A 21295-nucleotide genomic window follows, 5' to 3' on the forward strand; every position below is an offset into this window, starting at 1 on the left:
TCTCTGCTGGCTTTATTTGTTCTGAGACTTAGTCTTCCACACTCTGAGCCAATTCCCAAATCCATTGAGCTAAAGAGTAGATGGGAAATGATGTTTCAGCTTTCTTCTTTGCCACATATTAACCCGATGTTGTTGAGCAAACTTCTCTGTTGTAGCCTGTCAATAATATTTTAGCAACTGTAGATAGATTTTTAGCCTCACAACACAAAGTAGCACCTCACAAAAAGCCCACAGGACACTAGAGTTTATATGTGAAATGCTGACTGCTCTCAGGCTTTTTAATTCAGTACTCTTTTTTCCTCAAAAAATTAGTCTTGAACTTGTGTTTTTATGTTTTATATGTAAATGCCACTTGTTTTTATGATGTATTTGCTTCATTAGCCATCATATCTCAACAAATAGCACTGAGTTTTAGTCTTCACCGTTATTTGTAAACTCTTGCTATACAGCTGTCATGGCTTACAACAATACAAGTGTATGATCTCACTGTTCTGTAGACCAGAAGTTCAGAATGGGTCTCACTGAACTAAAATCAAGGTGTCAGCAGGCTGTGTTCCTTTCTGGAGGCTTTAAGAGAGAATTCATTTCTCGCTCATTTAGGTCTCGGGCAGAATTCAGTTCCTTGTAGCTACGGGACCGACATCCTGTCCTCCTGCCGACCTTCCCCAGCCCCTGGACTCACCCGTATTCCTTGGCTCTGGCCCCCTTTCTTGTCTCAGAGCCAGAGGTCCCTTTCCTTTGCTCTCTGCTGACCAGAACTGGGACACACGCTCTCTGCTTTCCCACACTAATGATTAGATTGGCCGCACACGCATGATCTCTCCAATTCGAGGCCTTTAACCTTCATCACATCTGAAATGTTCCTTTTGCCATGCAAGGTGACAAGTGCACAGGTCTCTGGGGTTAGGATGTGGACACTTGGGGTCAGGATCATTTTTCTACCTATCACAATGATGGAATACATTTTTGTGTAAAATCAGTGAAAATCTTTGAAATAAATTCAGAAGGAAAAATTTCTTTGGAATCAATTCTGTTATCATCATTTGGCTTATTATTACTGCTACATTCAGAAAAGATGCATCTTTTCTAAACAAAATGTTCAGTGACTTCTTTTGCTATCCTTTGCTTCCTGTGAATTGATACTTGAATTAACTAATTAACTACTCTAAATTAGCTAAACATGTTACACTCTATAAAAAAGAACAAGTTGGATTTAAAATGTAATGATTGTAAAAATAATAAATTATAAAAATAATTTTTAGGTGTTTCTACACTTTTGGGTTATAGTTAACTAACCTTAAAGTAGTATCACATGCTGAAAGGTAGTCCTACTGTGTGTTGCCACTACAAAGCTTGTTCTGTACGCAGCTCTCTGTGACATTTAACAACACCGAACTGGTCTACACCCTGTTCACCTGGAGAGAATGAGCTTACCAATCACATACTTGGACCTTGAGGCGATGTCAGATTTAGAGTTTACCTATTGCAGGCAGGTTACAGTTTGTGGACCAGCACCAACCCATAGATCATAAGTTCAGTAGCTCAGGACTAGAATTCTGCCCATGTGTTCCAAGGCTGGGCACATGGGTTGGTCCTGGTCCTCGTTCTGGGAAGCCTCACAGGGGGTGCCACTGTGGGACAGGATCAACTGGCTGTATGTCCATCGGCCCGAGGCTCTCTCCAGAAGGGACAGTCCTTGTCTCTCTGGTACCCTCTCCTCCAGGCATCTCCCAGCCCTTGCTCTTCTCTTCCCTCCCACCTTAGGAGCCATGGCTCCCCTCAAGGGCCCTGGCTAGGGGTGCAGACCTGGCTGAGGACACTGAGAACCCCTACTTTCTGTCACAGCCTTGGGGCTAACACCACTTCTTTCCCTCCTGGGCCTCTCACTTGCCCACAGCAGCCATCGTCTTCTCGTTACCCTCAGAGGCCCTCATCACTTTTCCAGGGACAACCTCTCCAGCCTCCACAAAGGGCTCTGAGCACAGGTCGGTCTGGGGTCTTACTTGGAAGGCAGAGCAGTAGGAGTGCAGGTCAGGCAGCTCACAAAGTCTGAGGGTCAAGAGGGGCCCATAGAGCCTTCGAACCAAAGGGTCACCAGTTCAATTCCCAGTCAGGGCACACAAATGGGTTGCCAGCCAGGTCCCCGGTTGGGAGTACGCGAGAGGCAACCATACACTGATGTTTCTCTCCTTCTCTCTCCCTTTCCCCTCTCTAAAAATAAATAAATAAAATCTTTTTTTTTCCTTAAAAAAAGAGGGGTCCATAGAGGTATTTACCCAGGCCATTGAGGCACTGGGTAAATACCTACAGGCTGGCCCAGGGCTCTGCCTCAGAACCAGAGGGACAGGGATATGGAGTAGCCCCTAAAATTCCCCACGAGGGGTCCCATTCCCTTAGTAGCCCAGAAGTGTGAGAAAGCGCATGGATGTCAGAGATGAGAGTGGCTTCAAGACTGCGACTGTGTCCACACTTGAGGAGGCTCAGAGGTTTCCAGGGCTGTGCAAAGAGATAGAAATGCTTAGAGGGAGGCCCAGGCCTCCAGACTCCTATTCGAGTGCTCCTGGACCCAGCAACCCCTCCACAGGCACCAGACAGAGCCTGGGCCGCAGGCCTGTGTAGTCCTGGGCCATGAGACTTCACAAGCCAGTCCGCACACCCCCAAATTGGTTTCCCCCCAAGCTGATGGGCTTCTGTTCCCAGTTCATCCCAGTTCCCTGTCCCGGCTTCTCTGATAGCAGGAACAGGCAGGCCGTCCTGCCCACTAACCAAGGTCCCTTCTCCTTCCCTGGCAGCCTCTGCCTTCACACAGTGCTGGTCCCTGGCTTCCCGGGACTTCACCTCATCCCAGACCCAGAGCTGTGTGTCCCCCCACTGGAAGAGCCAGAGAGGCCCCCAGGGCTCCCTCTGCCATCACCACCCCTTCACAGTGAGCTCAGGGTAGGGTAGGACCCTCATCCACACAGGCCTGGCTCAGGGGCCCAAGGGCAGAGGCTGCCACCCCAGCCTGGTCCACCCCTGTTTGTGTCCCTCTGTCCTCCAGGAAACAAAACTCTACCCTCTCCTCCAGCCCTGCAGCCTCCGGTGCCCTGGTCACCATGCCTTGTGGACATCTCCCGGCCTGGAGCCTGGTGCTGTCAGCCCTGCCTGTCCAGTGAGTGGGGTCTGGGTGAATTTGGAGACAATGAAGCAGAAACAGGGAGAGAGCGTCAGAGCAAGGGATCAGCCAGAGAACACAGAGGCGGGAAAACTGTAATTGACAGGGCTGTCCAAATGAAACCGCACTGAATCCAGCCTCCTTGCACATTCATGACAGGCTCGCCTTTGTCACTGAAGTGTACAGGAAGTCCCTCCCACCACCTGCCCTTCCAGGGATGCCTACCCAAAGCCACCAGTCCAGGACACTGCCTCATCCTAAGTCCTGAAAGAGCATTCCCCAAGAGTTAAGAGAGTCACAAGCTCTGAGGAGAAGGCAGGAAAAAAATGGAAGGGGCTGGGTAAAAGGTGCAGGGACCCGAAAAGAATGAAGAGGACCTGGAAACAGGATCAGGTCAGGAGAGAACAGGCCTGCCGGAGGAGGCACAGGCCTAGGGAGAGTGGAACAGGGTCCAAGTGGACTTCAGTCACTTCTCCCCACCTCCCCTCTCAGGGCCTTAAGGAGTTGGCCTGTGTGCCCAGCTCAGCGCAGACCCAGGGCCCTCGGTGCTTCCTGCTGAGCCTCAGGGCCCAAGAAGGATGGCCCGCGTCTCCCCCACCCCCACAGGAGCATCTCCCTGACCTCTGAATTCTGCATCCCCTGTAAAGAAAAGCCTGAAGCTTCCCAGAACTTGATCCAGCACCCTTGGCTGCCCCTGGCTGTGGTGTTGAGGATTTCGCAGCCCTAGCCTCCTCCCAAGGTCCAGGCCCACTACTCACTCACATGCAGTTTGCATTGGGGCCAGCGCCATCCAGTGGATGAATGTGTTGACCCAAAATTCATGTGTTGAAATCCTACCCACCATGCTGATGCTGTTAGGAGGCGGGGCCTCTGGGAGGTGAATGGGATTGGAGACCGCGCCCCCAACCCCACCCCCAGCAACCTAGCCCCTTCGCCACGTGAGGACACAGCACGTAGACAGCCCGGCGTGGACCAGGAAGAGGGCCCCGCACCAGACACGGCATCCACCAGTGCTTTGGTCTTGGGCTTGCAAGCCTCCAGAACTGTGGGAAATAAATGCCTGTTGTTTAAGCCATCCAGTCTCTGTGGTATTTTTGTTATAGCAGCCCAAATGGACTAAGAAAAACATAGTATTCTTTTTCTCTTTAACAGCTCAGTTTCTCCAAAAAAGGACTCTTTTAACTGTTCTCCTGGGGGTATAAGGTAGGATGTCAGGGTTCTTGGCACCACCTGTAGCGAAGCAAAGGGGCCCCACTGCCCAGCGCCTGCTCTCGCCCACCCCTCCTCCCACCTGTAACACAGTCTGCCCCAGTGGTGCCTGGTGCCCTGAGCAGAGCATCCGTCATCCAAGACCAAGTTCACGGTTCCTGCAGGGTGGTGAATGAGAGAAAGGATAGGGGCAGCAGACTCACCCTTCGCCTCACAGGAGGCAGAGAGCCTGGGAGTCAGACCACTTCTTAAGAATACTTTCATTCCAGTCTCAGGTTTCCAGCCCCAACTTCTGTTCTGCCTTCTGAGATGCCCAGGCCTCCCATTTCTAGGTTTCCTGGGGTTTTAGGTCAAAAGTGAATGCATCTTATTACTCCCACTCCCACCTTTCTCTGGCCCTTGATGTCATCTGGTTGTTACCCAGCTTCAAGGCTCTTATGGGGCTCACGCTTTACCCTTGTGGATGGAGTCATACAATTTTTATCCATTTACTGCCACTTCCCCCACACGGTTTCCACACCTCCTCAGTGGGAGTAGAGAGGAACCCCAGATTCCCCATAACAACCCCTCCCAGCACCTCCCACCACGGGTGGGAGTGAGCAAGACCCCACACCTCCCCTGCTGCTGTAAGGACTCCTGGCTCTCCCTCTATCACCCCTGCCAATGCTGGGACCCCCAGACCAGGCCCTTCACTCCTTCTCCCTGTTCACTGCAATCACTACAAGGTGCCAGGGTTCCCTGGGCCTCTCTTGTCACCCAGAATCCCGTCTCACTGAGACCTGATACATTCATTAAATGAGCCCCATTTTCCAACTCATCCCCAAATCTCCCCCACTCTGCCCTCTGAAACAGTCGTCAGTGCAAACTCTGGACTGTGTTCTCAACTCTGCCTGTCACCTTCTCGCTCTCACTGAAGTCGGCCCCTCCTCTGAGACCACTGCTTTCTCTGTGCTTCTGGCCTTTTCCTCTCCTTCACCTCCTGCCACTGGGCCTGAGGGTGGGGTTGTGTCCTCTTCGCTCTTCATTGCCACTTCCTATGTTCCTGTCCTCCCTGAAGCAGCCCCACAGCTCGATTTCCCACATGAGACTGTCCCATAGACCACCCATCGTTGCTGCAATTCCTCCACAATCTGCATTTCTCCTTTTTCTTCTTTGGTCTTAACCCCTGGCTCACTGTCATTGTCACTCACACTGCTCCTGCCATGACACTTGGTGAGCTTGGGCCCATGTAGACTCCTAGGTGATCCTTCCGAATTTGTGGCCTCTCAGTCTCTGGACCTCCCCTGCCCCAGTGATCTTGTCATCGCTGCCTCAGCCACCCATTCAGATGCTCGGCATGAACAGCGCTTCCTGCCCTTAGTCTCAACTCAGATACCCAGCTTCCAGCCACCACCTGTCTCTAGCGCCATCCTATTAACTAGATCATTGTACCCCTTCACCCCCACTGGCGTCCATGATCCTCCAGTCCTGCCGCCTTTACCATCTCCCTCACCTCACTCAAGTTGTCCTTCCCCTTAGATTCCATGATCCAACCTTATAATCACTCTTGAGCTCACAGTCTCTATTTCTTTCCCCCTCTCCCCTTTTACTGAACACCCCTGGCAAAACTCCAGCCCTTGTTGAATCCAGCTTTCCACTCATTCTGTCCAGCACCCAGAGAAGCTGAATGAGGCAGGAAAAAAAATCAATCAGTCATGCTGAAATGTCTCACTGGAGACACATCATCTCCATTCTGAACCTGTTTCACACTGTCTTCCGGCCCCCCCCAACTCCCATGCCCCTTCCCACTCCTCGTGCTCAGCTGCTGCCCTTGCATCCTGACTCATGGACACAAATCAAACCCTGAGGAAAGACTGTCCCTCGGGTGCAACCACGGCTGTCAGTCATGCCCCCTCTGTTCCCCTACACGTACTCTTTCTTCCTGTCACTCCCTGCATTCCCTGCTCAGGCCACCCTCTCCCGATCAGCCCCAAATATCCCATCTTCTCTTGTCTACACGAGAAAATTGCTCCAGAAGTTCTCCCCTCTCTCCTGCATCATCTTTTCCTCCCTCTCTTACATGCCATGGCAATTAGAATGTATGTGGGCTGTGATATATTAAAAACCTTCTCAACCCCACAGCATCTCTGGCTACTTCTCCACTTACAGTAAAACCCCACGAAAGGACTGGATTCACTCACAGCATCCAGTGTTTCTCTTTCTGTTCTCTCAAAGCCACTCCAGTCTGGCCTCTGTGCCCTCCCTGAAACATCTAGTCACAGCCTCCAGTGACTTCCACATTGCTAACTCCAGTGGTCAATACTCAGATGCCATCATATTGGGCAGATGAACAGTAATGAATATGACTTAGCACTCCTTTGTTCTTGAAATGCTTTCTTCCCTCGGGTTCTAGAAAAACAAACAAACCTGTAGTTGTCTCCTCATTTGATGCTGTATAATAAGTTACTCCAAATGTTAGTAGCTTAAAACAACAAATGACACGTGTGTTGTATTGTTATGGGGTCTGGGCCCAGAGCGGGTCTTCCTTAGGGCAGCTGGTAGTGTGTGTGTTCTTGACTCGATGCAGGAAATATTTCACAACACAAGTCCAGGTGGTTTTGAGAGTGCATTTATGAAAGTGGGGGACAGTGTAATGAAGGAAGGGTTTAAGGTAGAAGAAGCAACAGGAGGGACCTAGGCAGGGCTGCTTTGGCACTGCAGAAATTACAGGAAAGACGCGAGCCTAGGTGGAGTTGCTGTAGCTCACCAGGGAGTCAGAGAAAAAGGGGGCCTTGGAGACAGGCACAGGGGGTAGCCTGAGACAAGCTGCCACTGCCCGCTGCTCCACTGGTTACAAGTCTTGTGGGGACCCGATGACATTAGGAGAGAGAGAGCAGTGATATAGGGTGTGGGCGTACTCTAGTGAGAACATCCTGAGTCCTTTGTCTTCAGGCTTTTTTATCTTTCTTTGGTCAGTGGGAGTCCTAGGGGAGGTCTCGGGGAGGATCTTAACAGAATATTAATTAGCTTTCCAGGCGTGTCCTTCAATAAGCTGACTTATCCACATGTGTGTACAGAGGAGTCAGGGTTATTTTCTGATTAGCTTTATTTTTACAGGAGGTTATTGAAGAAGGACTGGGACCGGGGCCAGTCTGCCCTGGGACTGTCTGGAATGTGTAAACCATTTGCTCCTAAGTGTCCTTGGTTAGGAAAGATAAAACCTTGTGATGTATTTGCTGGCTGTAAATTCCTCGAATGGTTTGGCCTAGTTGACTTATATTGTCTCAGTTTTCCCTGTTCCACTTGCCCAGGAATTTCCGTAACTTCTTACTATCCTGCCTCAGTATTACCTCACAGATTGCTCTGGAAGAGGATCAGGAATTTGGGAACGTCTTAACTGGGTGTTCCTGGTTCAGAATCTCTGGTGCAGCAGTCAGGATGTTAGCGAGAACAGTCATCCAAAGGCTGGACTGCAGGACCTCCTTCAAGATGGCTCACTCGCCTGCTTGTTGGAACAAGGCATCAGTCCCTTGCCACATGGGCCTGTCTCCATAACCTAGGAGCCAGCTTCCCCAGAGGGAACAATCCAAGAGAGAGGGAGGACGAAGCCACGGTGCCTTTTATAACCTAGTCTCTGAGGTCGCATTGCTGCTGCCATGTTCATCAGAATCTAGTCACTGGGGCCAGCCCAGATTCAAAGGGAGAAGATTACACTCAGTCTCTTCAAGATAGATATATTAAAGAAAGAGGTGAATAGATTTTAAAACCACCACAGTACCTACTCTGGTCCCAAATTATTTATATTTCTCCCACAGGCAAAATACTCTCATCCCCTCCAAAAGCTTCCAAAAGTCTCATCCCATTGTGGCATCAGCATGAGGTCCAGGAAATTGTCATTTAAATTGGGTCCAGGTGTAGATGAGGCTCCTTAGGTGTAGCTCCTTCCATACAATTCTCAATATGAAGACCACAGTCAGGAGGCTGTGGCCACCAACCTGGCGTGTACTGGGATGGGGAAGGGGTTGCCTAAAGACACCACTTATCTGCCACACACAAAAACAATGTATAATGTTGGTACAACATGGTACACAGTAGACTTTCCTGTTCAAAAGAGAAGGAAATGGGAGGCCAAAGGAGCACTGACCCATAGGAAATCTCAAATTCAGTGCTGGCTGGTGTGGCTCAGTGGATTGAGCACCCGCCTGCAAACCAAAAGGTCACCACTTTGATTCCCAGTCAGGGCACACGTCTAGGTTAGGAGCCAGGTCCCCAGTAGGGGGCACTCGAGAGGCAACCACACATTGATACTTCCCTCTCTTTCTCCCTCCCTTCCCTCCTCTAAAAGTGAATAAAATCTTTTTAAAAAAAGAAAATCTGAAATTCAGCTGGGCAGATGTTGGAAGTTCCTTAATTGGGACTGCCCCACTGCTACATGGGAATAATCCACCATGCCTTTTGGCTCCTCCCTCCGGGCTACTGATCCTTCCCTGCACCACCCCTCACCTTCCATGAAAGGCAGCCCATGTTTACAACTTCATAGTTTTTTCAGCCTTCCTCCTGCCAGTAGGCTTCGTAGGCTACAAAGGTCTTTTTTGGTTTTTTAATCTTCACCTGAGGGTATGTTTATTGATTTGTGAAAGAAAAGGGGCCACATATGAACCTGACAGGCTCAGTGGAGACCTGCGAGACAGCCTTACAAACTCAGAGACCTAAAGTAACCACAAAGGATGGTCTAAAATGAAAACTTATTAACTAACTGGCCAAGATGGAGGCATAGGTAGACACACTTTGCCTCCTCGCACAACCAAAAGAAGGACAACAACCAATTTAAAAACAAAAAACAACCAAAACTGCCAGAAAATTGAACTGTATGGAAGTCCAACAACCAAGGAGTTAAAGAAGAAACATTCATTCAGACCAGTAGGAGGGATGGAGACGGGCACAGCCGGGACAGAGGACCTATGGCAAGGAGGCAGCTGGAGGACTGCGTGGGCGAGGCAGCAGCAGGTGGAATGAGCAGTCCCACATTCAAATGCAGATAAACCAAGAGCAACACGGGGGAGTGAGACAGACCGCGCAACCCAAGGTTCCAGCATGGGGAAATAAAGCCTCAAAACCTCTGAGTGTAAAAACCTGTGGGAATTGGGGCAGCAAGAGAAACTCTCAGCCTCATCGGAGAGTTCATTGGAGAGAATGTACACAAACCCACATACCCGGGAATCAGCACCAGAAGGGCCACATTTGCTTGTGGGTAGCAGGGGAAGTGACTGGAAGCCCCTTGAGAGCCAACCAAGCAGCATTGTTCCCTTTCTGACTCCTCCCCCACATACAGCACAACACAAGGACATGGGTAGCCTTGCCCTGGCAAGTACCTAAGGCTCTGCCCCTTACAGCATAACAGGCTGGCCAAAAAAAAAATACAGCTCAAATGAAAGAACAGATCGAAGTTCCAAAAATAGAACTAAGCAATAAAGAAATAGCCAACCTATCAGATACACAGTTCACAACACTGGTAATCAGGATGCTCACAGAAATGGTTGAATACAGATGCAAAATAAAGGAAGAAGTGAAGGCTATACAAAGTGAAATTAGGAAAATATACAGGGAACCGACAGTGATGGGAAGGAAACCAGGACCCAAATCAATGATTTGGAGCAGAAGGAAGAAATAAACATTTAACCAGAACAGAATGAAGAAACAAGAATCAAAAAAAAAAAAAAAAGAGGAGAGGCTTAGGAACCTCCAGGACAACTTTAGTTCATTCCAACATCCAAATCATAGTGATGCCAGAAGGAGAAGAGGAAGAGCAAGAAATTGAAAACTTATTTTTAAAAAAGAAAAGAAGGAGAATTTCCCCAATCTGGCAAAGGAAATAGACTTCAGGAAGTCCAGGAAGCTCAGACAGTCCCAAAGAAGTTGGACCCAAGGAGGAACACACCAAGGCACATCATCATTATATTACCCAAGATTAAAGATAAGGAGAGAATCTTAAAAGCAGCAAGAGAAAAGGGGACAGTTACCTACAAGGGAGTTCCCATAAGACTGTCAGCTGATTTCTCCAAAGAAAACTTGCAGGCAAGAAGGGGCTAGAAAGAAGTATTCAAAGTCCTGAGCCCTGGCAGGTGTGGCTCAGTGGACTGAGCGCTGGCCTACAAACCAAAGGGTCACCAGTTTGATTCCCAGTTTAGAGTATATGCCTGGATTGAAGGCTAGGTCCCCAGTAGGAGGCACAAGAGAGGCATCCACACATTGATGTTTCTCTTCCTCTCTCTTTCTCTTCCCCTTTCTAAAAATGAATAAATAAAATCTTTAAAAAAAAGAAGTATTCAAAGTCATGAAAGGTAAGGACCTACATCCAAGATTACTCTATCCAGCAAAGCTTTCATTTAGAAGGGAAAGGCAGATAAATTGCTTCCCAGGTAAGTCAAGTTAAAGGAGTTCATCATCACCAAGCCCTTATTATATGAAATGTTAAAGGGACTTATCTAAGAAAAAGAAGATGATGAAAAATATGAACAGTAAAATGACAACAAACTCACAACTATCAACAACTGAACCTAAAAACAAAAACAAGAACAACTAAGCAAACAACTAGAACAGGAACAGAATCACAGAAATGGAGATCACATGGAGGGTTATCAGCTGGGAAGGGAAGGGTGGAGAATGGGGGAAAAGGTACAGGGAATAAGAAGCATCAGTGGTAGGTACAAAATAGACAGGGGGAGTTAAGAATAGTATAGGAAATGGAGAAACCAAAGAACTTACTTATATGTGTGACCCATGGACATGAACTAAGGGGGGAGGGATACTAGTAGGAGGTGGAGTGCAGGGCAGAGTGGAATAAAGGGGGGAAAAATGGGACAATTGTAATAGCATAATCAATAAAATATATAGTTTTATAAAAACGTATTAACTAAAAGCCTTCCTGGTGGATAGTCATCTCCTAGGGTGATATTTTTCCCTAACAAAGGTCAACCTTTACCTTAACTGAGTCTGTCTGTTGTCTTTTGACATCTATGATAACAGATCTTTGGAAGGTCAGGGTAACTTCCCTTTTTCCCAAACCCCTTGGGCACAGTCAGAGACCACAAATCCCTTCATTGTCATTGTCATCAAGTAAATTGTTGAATGTTAACTATCACTTACCCACCTAAAAGAAGTATGTGTCTATCATTTTACCTTTTATCCAGTCCCAGAGGTTCCCTGACCTCCCCATCCTCCCGCTTCGTTCTCTCCTGCCTCCCTAATGTATCACCAGGGGATTTCATGCAACCCCCTTATGTCTCCTGCTTTGATTCTAACGTGTAAAAGAAGGCGCTAAACTGCTATTCTCCAGAGCATTTCTCAATCCATATAGGTACTACGTCCCGGCAATTGGCTCAAATAAGCTCACCAAAAATTCTCTACAGGTTTGAATGTTTCTTATCTTGACAGATTTTAGAAAGAGAAGGAGGGTGGGAGAGAAAGAGAAATCGATTGGTTGCCTCCTGTACTTCCATGACCGGGAATCGAACCCACAACATTTGGGAATACAGGACGAATCTCCAACCAACCAAGGCACCCTGCCAGGACAGGGGTTTTTTTGTTTGTGTTTGTTTGGTTGGTTTTTGTTTGTTTGTTTTAATACTCTCTGTGGAAGTGTTTTGTGAGTGTCATTCTCTTTATGTGAATGTCACTCAATTAAACAAAAGCCACACCTACAAATCTCTTCAAGGTAAGGTCTCTTCTACACCTTGGGCTTCTCCTGAGATACCAAGGGATAATGTCTTTAAGCCACTTAGAAGCTTAAAGACATTATCCCTGGTGTTTGATTGAAAGAATCTGTGAGTGACACGCCCTTAAACTCATTAGAGGCCTTTTGTCTGAGGCACTGTGTTTGATATTCCTGAGATCTTAACAAAGGGTTTTATAGTCACACCCTTGGTTTCATCTTTAGACCATATTTTTTCCGAAAGTGTCTTGAACTTGATTTTAGCATCATTTACTGTCTGGAGAAGCTACAAATCTTCCAGCTCCTTCATGTTTCATAGCCCTGCCTGCAAGTTCTCTCTCTCGTTTCGCGTGTTCAATAGCCACGAGAAGAAACTCCAAGGCAGCACCCTCAGCACTTTGCCTGGAGAGCTCAGCTGCCCCACCCCGGTCCCTAGGTTCATTCCCTACTTTCCACGTTTACTGCAGGTGGCAGTGTTGCTCAACTCTGTGCCACTAAACAAGGATCTCCTTTCCTTCTCACCCACTGGCCAAATGAACCTGGAGAACATATATAAGGTCTGTACACTATCCTTATTGGTAAAAACAGGACTGGTAATATCTACATTAGCAAGCCACTTGGATTACTAAGTAGGATGATATGTTCATAAAACATCACACACATGGAGGACACTGAACAGATGCTGAGCTTTAGAGGGACTGAGGTACAGTAGAAAGAGGACCCACCTGTGACACAGCAGAGACAACTCAGAGCTAATCTTGACTGGAGGGACGGAGGGCGAACTTGGAAACCTGTGAGAAGTAAGCTCCTCTCTTCAGTGGACAGCAGAAGGGAACATGGGAAAGAATCAGTGCGAGGAAGCTAACTGACCGACCTGGGCCCAAAACACATGTGTGCTCACTGCCACCGCTCTCTGGCCAGCAGCGGCCTTGTCAGGAGGCTGCGCTGCCCAGCCCCCACCGCCACTGCGTGTGAAAGGGGATGGGGAGGGGGTTGCCTCTGCACCCGTGTGCAGCTCCACGGCTGTCCCTGACCAGCCCCCTGGGTTCCTGTTCCGACTGCAGGTGGCACAGGCAATGGGAAGCCCTGATGGAACTCAAGGGCCTGGACACGAGTGAAGCCACCTGCCACTTTCAGCAGGTCACTGACCTTCTCTGCACCTCCTTCCTCACCTTTATTTCCCTGCAGGTAATATTTATTACCTGCAGGGAAATAAATATTATCACCACACTGCCGTGGGTGTGAAAGTAAACAGTGCAAATGAACAAGCCTTGTAGATTATAAAATTATGTGAATATATATCATTTCCTAAGTTTCTTCAAGCTCTAAACCTTTGTCCTGTGTTCCCACACTTGGCGTCAGGAGACCAGCTTCTCTGCTTTGCCCTCTGTTTTCCCGTCATTGTGTTTCTTATCCTCATTCTCTCACCGGCCCCAGGAAGCCCTGCTGCAGGCAGGGAAGAGCACCGTACATAAGCCCTGGGAGTGGAGGGGCCCAAGAGAGGGCAAGGCTTGCAAACCAAGACCCAGATGAGTTTTCTTAACTCAACCCTGTGTGCGACTGGGCAGGTCATTACCCCTCTCTGCGCCTTCGTTACTTTCTCCCGAAAATTAATGAGATGAAGATGAGCCCTGAAATCCCTCCAACAAAAGCCTAAGGCAATGAATGTGAAATGAATGCCTTCCTGTACCCAGCTCAGGCTCGCCAGGGACAGGGCCCCATGGGACACAAACAAACAGAAGGAGCAGGAAGCCCTTGAACATGGCTTTGAGTTCCTAGGTGGAGGGGCCTCTGGAAGATTCCAGCACAGGCTAAGGAAAGGGAGCAATTGAGCAGGAGCGAGTTGGAGAGGACCTGGCTGAGGAGCGATGCAAGGCATCCCAGGGGCACCTGCTGGGATTCCAGCCCCACCTGTGTCCCCTGGGCAGACCCCAGGGAGTTCCACCTATGGGTCATCGGATAATAGCAAATGCAGCCAACATCAAAGCCACAGTCCTGGCCACGTGCTCACTTCTCCTGACCTTGGCCTTGGTCGGCAGGCCTCTCTGCATTGGCCGCTCCAAGAATTGCACATACCACACCAGGTCTCTTGTGGCTTTTTTTCTTTTTTCTTTGTAAATTATGTATAAACATCAATGTTTTTCTGACTCCACAAATCCTGAAATTCATTAAGGGAAAATATGAAATTAAGATTTTTTCATGGATTTATTTTTTTAACCCTCACCTGAGGATATGTGTACTGATTTTAGAGAGGCGTAGAGAGAGAGAGAAACATCTATGTGCAGTTGTCCCTTGTATGTGCCCCAAGTAAGGACCTAACCTGAAACCTAGGTATGTGCCCTGACCAGAAACAGAACCCGCAACATTTTAGTGTACGGGACGATGCTCCAACCAACTGAGCCACCAGGTCAGGATTCACCAATATTTTTTAAAGCTTTTATTTATTTATTTTTAGACAGAAGGGAAGGGAGAGAAAAAAGGAGGGAGATAAATACCAGTGTGTGGTTGCTTCTCCCATGCCCCGCACCGGGGAACCTGGCCATCAACCCAGGCATGTGCCCTGACTGGGAATTGAACCTGCGATCCTTTGGTTCTCAGGCCAGGGTTCAATCCACTGAGCCACACCAGCCAGGGCATCAACATATTTTTAAGTGACATTTTCCAAGCCTCAGTAGGTGGGACAGCAGTGGGGGCTAAGGTAGAGGGGTGCCCCAGCGCTGAAACTGGCCCTCCCCTCCTCCCCGCCCTCCTCCAGAGCCAGCCTCCCTGCTCCCACTGGCCCCTCTGAGGCTCCTCAGTAAGTCCTGATCCCAGCTCTCCTCTCCCCACCTTTGCCCTCTGCCCAATACCCTCCCTACATCTCTGATCCTCCTCTCCTTTTCCCTCCAGCACCCACACAAGCTCCCAGGGTAGGTCAATCTCTCACCTACCAGTTAGAGCTGGGTGTAAGGCTTATGGGGTCCAGTGGGGTACAAGATCATGGTCAGGATCAGAAGGACCCTCTGATTTTGTCAACTACCTCCAGCCCGTCCTTCTGGGGGAGAAGGGTAGCACGGGGACCCAGGCAGTGAGAGACCGGTGTGCAGAGAGAGAGGAACAGGAGCAAGCAGCCTTGAGTTGACCAAAGTTTCCTCCCTGCACTTCTCAGCTTCTCCCCTGCCTGCCCACCCACCTGAATGGGGGGAGGAAGGAAGCTAGGCAAGGAGGAGCCAAGACCACCTCTGTTTCCAGTGGCTGCCTTAGTGGGCAGAGCTGAGGCCTCTCTGGGCCCAGAGACCTTGCATGTACCTGGTGGGGATGGGAGTGCTCTTCTGGCTCCACTTCACCCCTCTATTCCCATGGACCTGTCACCCTGCACCTCCACGCACCTCCCCCTTTCTCGAAGGAGGCCTTTGTCGTTCTCAGTCCCTCCTTCTCAGAGGTGCTGGGGGAGTCCTGATGAATCAGGCCTGTTTCCCAGGGACCACATCATTCCTTAGCCCCTCACCCCACCCAAGAGCTCCAGGAATCGGGCAGCTTGGCTAGGAGGGTCTTTCCTCCAACTGACACTGCTAAGAGCCCTCCATCAGGCTGCACAAGCCCTCGACTTGAGGTGAGGAGCTGGGAGGGGACGGGAAAGAGAGTCAGGACAGAGGGTCAGGACAGGAGGGCTGGGGCAGGGAGAAGTGGCTGTGCAGCCAGAGGGCCCACCAGGAGGCAAGCTCCTGTGTGGGCCCACTGCAGGCCGCCCTCCCCCAGCCCTGCAGGGGCCCCCACCTGAGGCCCCGTATTCCAGGCTCCTGCCCCAGGAGGCAGGGAAAAGGAGGGCTCTCGGTAAATCTCTGTGACCTGCTGTCCACCGCACCCCGGCACAGAGCAGGAGGACACATGTCCTCCTCTCCCACATGTGACCCTGGGTCTGGCTTCCCTGTCACCCACACTGGGCCATATAAACAGCTCCCCACGAAGAATCCAGGAAGGAAAACTGATAGATTTCTTACTTAAAGAACCAATTCTGCCCTGGCTGGCGTAGCTCAGTGGATTGAGCGCGGGCTGGGAACCAAAGTGTCCCAGATTCGAATCCCAGCCAGGGTACATTCCTGGGTTGCAGGCCATAACCCCCAGCAACCACACATTGATGTTTCTCTCTCTCTCTCTCTCTATCTCCCTCCCTTCCCTCTCTAAAAATAAATAAATAAAATATTAAAAAAAAGAGAAATCTTAAAAAAAAAGAACCAATTCTTATGTATGATAAAATATGCTATATACTATGTTTTGAAAAGGGACAGTGTAGAAAAATAGCACATGTTCTACAAAGATTAATATCCAGAATGTATAAAGAGCTTGTAACATCTATGAGAAAGGACAACAAGTCAATGGGAGAAACAGACAAGGATAAAAACTACAAAATCCAAGGAAACGGCATGGGGAAATTCATCTACAGAAGACAGGACCGATGTTATCAGTCTCTGGGAAAATGCAAAGGGAAGCAACGGGAGGGATCATTTTCACCCATTAAATTAATAAAAACTTGAAGGAGTGGTCATCTCCAGTGGCAATAATGTTGTGAGAAAATTGGCAGTCTCAAAAGCTGTTGGTGGGAATACAAATTAGTGTATTCTTTTAAGGAATCAGTTCGTTCAGATTTGTCAAAATATGAAATGTGTGCCCCTTCCTGCAAACAATTCGATCACTTGTGTGTGAGAGGATACGTGCACAAAGAAGTATATCAGAATCACTTGTTGCAACACTTCGCGTAACAGTGAAACTTAGGGATACAGTTCTACGAAGCTGGTCATGTGTAAGAAGGGAACTGCGGTCCTGCCTTGGAGGTATTGGGGTTCAATTCCAGACCTCCACAACAAAGCACGTATTGCAATGAAGAAAGTCATACGAATTTTTTGGTTTCCCAGTGCACATAAAAGTTATGTTTATACTATACTGTAGTCTATTAAGTTCATAATAGCTTTATGTCTAAAAAACAGTGTACATATTTTAATTAAGCCCTGACTGGTATGGCTCAGTTGGTTGGGCATCATCCTGCAAAGCAAAATGTCACTGGTTCAATTCCCGGTCAGGGCACATGTCAGTTGCATATTTGGTCCCCAGTACAGGCACATGCTGGTGGCTGTTTCTCACGTTGATGTTTCTCTCCCTCTCTTTCTCCCTCCTTTCCTCTCTCTCTCTCTAAAAATAAATAAAACAAAATCTTTTTTTAAAAATGTACCTACCTTAATTAAAAAATACTTAGTTGCTAAAACATATTAACTACAACCTTGAGTTTGTTGAAAAAATGGTGCTGATAGACTTGCCAAAGCTGAGTTTCCACAAAACTTCAATCTGTACAAAACACAATATCTGCAAAGCACAATAATGTGAGGCATGCCTTTAACGGAGTGATGCTTACCTCTAGTGGAAGGTATTATGCAGCAGACTGGAAAGAATGGGCCGAGCGGTGCGTGCTGACATGTATAGATCAGACAGTCAAACGTATTTAGTTCCAAATCATCAAGCTGCCGAGTGACACATATTGTAGAACTTCCTTAATGTAAGTTAAAACAGAGATAAAGCTATATCCATAGAAACTGTGTGTGTGTGTGTGTGTGTGTGCGCGCACGCGAGTGCCTGTGAGCGGGGAAAAGCATGTGCAGGGATCACCTGGAAATGCTAGGGATGTGTGACATGGGTGTGAAGGGGACTTTCGCATTTTATTCTGTATTATTTTAATATTTTTATAGTAAATGTATTTGAGCAAAATAAGATGGGAATTTTTGACTGTTGAAGTGAGTGGACAATGAGGAAGTCAGAGGCCAGAGCAACCTGGTTCCTTCCCTCCACACCCCCCCCAACCGGCTCCACCCCACTCCAGCCCCAACCCCTGGGGGACAACAGTGGAGGGGCGCGTGTGTGTGTGTGTGTGTGTGTGTGTGTGTGTGTGTCCTCCTGACCAAATCTACTGGTGACAGGAAGTTTCAGTGTCCTCTCTGGAGGCTCATCTTCCATGTGGTGTATTTTTGTTGGCTTCCTTTAATTACACTTTCATTCTGTCCCCTCCATCATCCAGCAAGCTCAACACCCCCAACTGCAGGCCCCCTGTGTCCCAGCCCCTAAATTCTAGTTTATCATACAACTCAGCAAGAGGCTTACTTTATGTTCATGTAAAAATCCAGACAAAAATGGTGATAGTGCCTTTATTCATAATTGTCATAAACTGAAAACAACCCCAAGGTCCTTCAGCTGGAGAACGGGTAAACAAGCTGTGGTATATCCATACAATGGAGTGCGTACTACTCAGCGATAGGGAGAACAGACCACTGATACCCATAACAACTGATAAATCGCAAATGCATTATGAAAGAAGCCAGATTCAAAAGACTGATCATACTTCAGTTAAAAAAGAAAAGAAAAACTCCGCACACTGTGTGATCCCATATCTACGACATCCTGGAATAGGCTGAACTATTGGGGCAGAAACCACTCACTGAGGGAACTGGGGGCAGAGGGTGGTGAAAAGACTGTTCTACGCCTGGATTGTGTTGCGGGTTTCATGACTTAATTTGTCAGAACTCATAGAACTGTACATTACATATGTAAGCCACACAAAAACAAAAACAGAGACCTCCGTCCCCTACCAGAGAGCCTGCTCACAGCAGCCTCTCCGCTCACTGCCTGACCTGGACCTGGAGGTCACCGAAGCCAGAGCTTTCCCTGCTCCCTTCTTCTACCTTCATTCCTCCTGTCTTGCTCCTCCCCCTCTCCTCCTCTTCTTTAGCAGCGGGAAGCTTCCTTCAAACAGAACCTTACCTGTGCCCTGGGCACACACCTGTTGGAGAGGCGTAGCTCCTGATGAGGAAGGGTAAGGGCCCTCTCTCAACAGACCTTTACGCCCATGTCTTCATTCTGTAGAGGAAGACACGGAGGCCCCCAAAAGGAAAGGGGTCCCCCTATTGCAGCAATGCTCTGTAATCCCAACCTTCCTACCAGGTGGCTTTCAGAGACCACTCAGGGCCGGCCGAGAGGGGCCTTCGGGGTGAATGGCTAACCAACCCAGAGCCTTCTAACTCTGCAGTCTGGTCATGGTGTAACAAAGCCGAAACAGATTTGGGGGGAAATGTGTCCTTTCCAACTACCTGCCCACTCTGCCCCTCTCCCTGGTTTCACATCAGAAGAGGTACACAGGGTCACGTGTCCAGCAGGAGGGACCAGTGTTGCAGCTGGACCAGGAGCTTTGCCAGATGTAGACACAGCTCTAATGAGGGTTGTCTCTCAGCCTCTCCGCAGGCAACTGTCTCTCAAAGACTCCAGGGATCCAGGAATTTCATTTCTGGAATGTATCTCACAGATAGGCACATGTGAAAGGCATGTAAGCTGTTTATCACAACACCATTTGCAATCCAAAAAATTGAAAACCACCTAAAAGTCCAAGCTATTGTACATCCATTCAATGGAATTTCTGCATTTTTACAGGATAAGGAAGATCTCTGTGGACTGATATGGACTGATCTCCAACATATTCTGTATTTTGTTAGGTACAAAATTCTGTCTATAATATGTTAGCTTTTGTGTTTTAACAATGTGGAAATTAAGGATACACACTCATATACATTAAAAAAAAAAAAAACCCTGGCTGGTGTAGCTCAGTGGATTGAGCTCGGGGCTGTGAACCAAAGGGTCACAACTTTGATTCCCGGTCAGGGCACATGCCTGGGTTGTAGGCCAGGTCCCTAGTTGGGGACACATGAGAGGCAACCACACACTGATGTTTCTCTCCCTCTCTTGCTCCTTCCTTTCCCCTCTCTCTAAAAATAAATAAACAAACAAACAAACAAATAAGTAAATAAATAAATAAAATCTTAAAAAAAAACAAATAATAAACCACTAACAATTGTTAGGGTAATAGGTGACATGGGCTGTGAAAGAATTCACGAAGAGAAGAAAGTGCAGAGAAGAAAATTTTTATTCACTCTCCAAGAAAGGGGGGGCGGTGGTGTGGAGAGATACACTAGCCTTGAGAGGTGGGGCTTTGAGCTTTTATTGGATTGTAATTGGGTTAAAAAGGGTGGGGGTTGCTGCTGACTGGTCCCTGGGCTGTTGGGGCACTATAACTCAGGCTGCGATTCGTTCCAGTGCCATCTTCTGCCTGTGGCTTCGAGGATCAGTTAGCTCTGTTCTTGCTTCTAGTGATTTCCAGCCCTGGGGACAAGCTCAGAAGAGTAAAACGGCAGTCAGTCACAGTTACCAAGGTCGCAGGCCTGTGGGACCAAAGGTGCTGACTTTATCCTTTCAACAACGGCAACTGGGGAACGATGGGAGGTGGGCAAAGGGGGACAGTTGGGAATAGAGATTTTTCACTTTTAGATACATTTTTGTCCATTTTCAAACCATTCAAAATTAAATTTTTCAAAATTAAATAGATTCATTAGAATCTATTCAAAATTAAATTTGTTTAACAAAGATTGTATGAGAGCTTCCACTTCAGGGAAAACGGAGTAGATGTGTTTCTCCCGACTCTTCTCACGAACTACAACTAACAGTCCTGGGCATTATATACAAAGCAAACGAGGTGACTGAGAAGTCAGGAGAAGAAAGTGACTCGCTGGGGATCTCAGGACCTGAGGAACAACCTGCTGTGAGTTGCCTGGATTTCCTGTTGCCTCTTGCATCCCCACCTGGACACTGGAGAAACGACAACCCAGAAATGCCCATCAGCACAGAACAAGCTCTAAGAAACACCTGCTTTCTCTAGCAGGAGGACCAGGGAAGCTCAGTCTAGCAAGACAGAAAGTTTTAGACGGTAACCTCTCTATTCCCGCTAAACACAGCTGGAAATCTGCGGCCTCACCTCACCTCTCCACAAATGCTAAGTGGATAGCCTACGCTCCCTCCCTCGCCAGGCTGTGAAAAGGGGGGTCCTCTTCCCACCCAGGGAGGAACAAGGAAAGCCAGAGGGAAGCCAGGGTTTTCCTCTCCTAAGGGCACAATCAGTGGAGACCACATGGGGGGCTGGGACTCCGCCTCCCCCCACACTGGGAAGATGTCAGAGGAAGACTAGTGAAGCCCAGGACCCTTCGCACTGTTCAGTGTTACCAAGGCCACTGGCCCCCAACAGTGGAGTAGAAGCCACTGGGTGGCAGTAATGAGGCACCCCCTTCCCTCCCAGGCAGAAGGTGTCAGCAAAGGCCTCACTGCACCCCACCCAGCAGGTGGAAAGGGGTGACTTCCCCTCATCCAACCCCTCCCAACCAGGATGTCAGCAGAGGCCA

General features: G+C 48.4%; 1 protein-coding gene across 1 annotated transcript in view; it reads left to right on the forward strand.

The window, feature by feature from the left end:
* The window catches only part of NCR2 (natural cytotoxicity triggering receptor 2), a 77544-nt gene that overhangs the window by 16921 nt on the left and 39328 nt on the right, over nt 1-21295 (forward strand). Inside the window, 5 exon segments of the mRNA XM_045842820.1 lie at nt 2810-2863; nt 2865-2926; nt 3041-3151; nt 13118-13241; nt 14943-14962. Of these exon segments, the coding sequence (XP_045698776.1) occupies nt 2810-2863; nt 2865-2926; nt 3041-3151; nt 13118-13241; nt 14943-14962 (371 nt within the window).

Source organism: Phyllostomus hastatus, unplaced genomic scaffold, assembly GCF_019186645.2.
Source record: "Phyllostomus hastatus isolate PE091 unplaced genomic scaffold, TTU_PhHast_1.1 phas_contig_40, whole genome shotgun sequence".
Taxonomy (NCBI): Eukaryota; Metazoa; Chordata; class Mammalia; order Chiroptera; family Phyllostomidae; genus Phyllostomus; species Phyllostomus hastatus.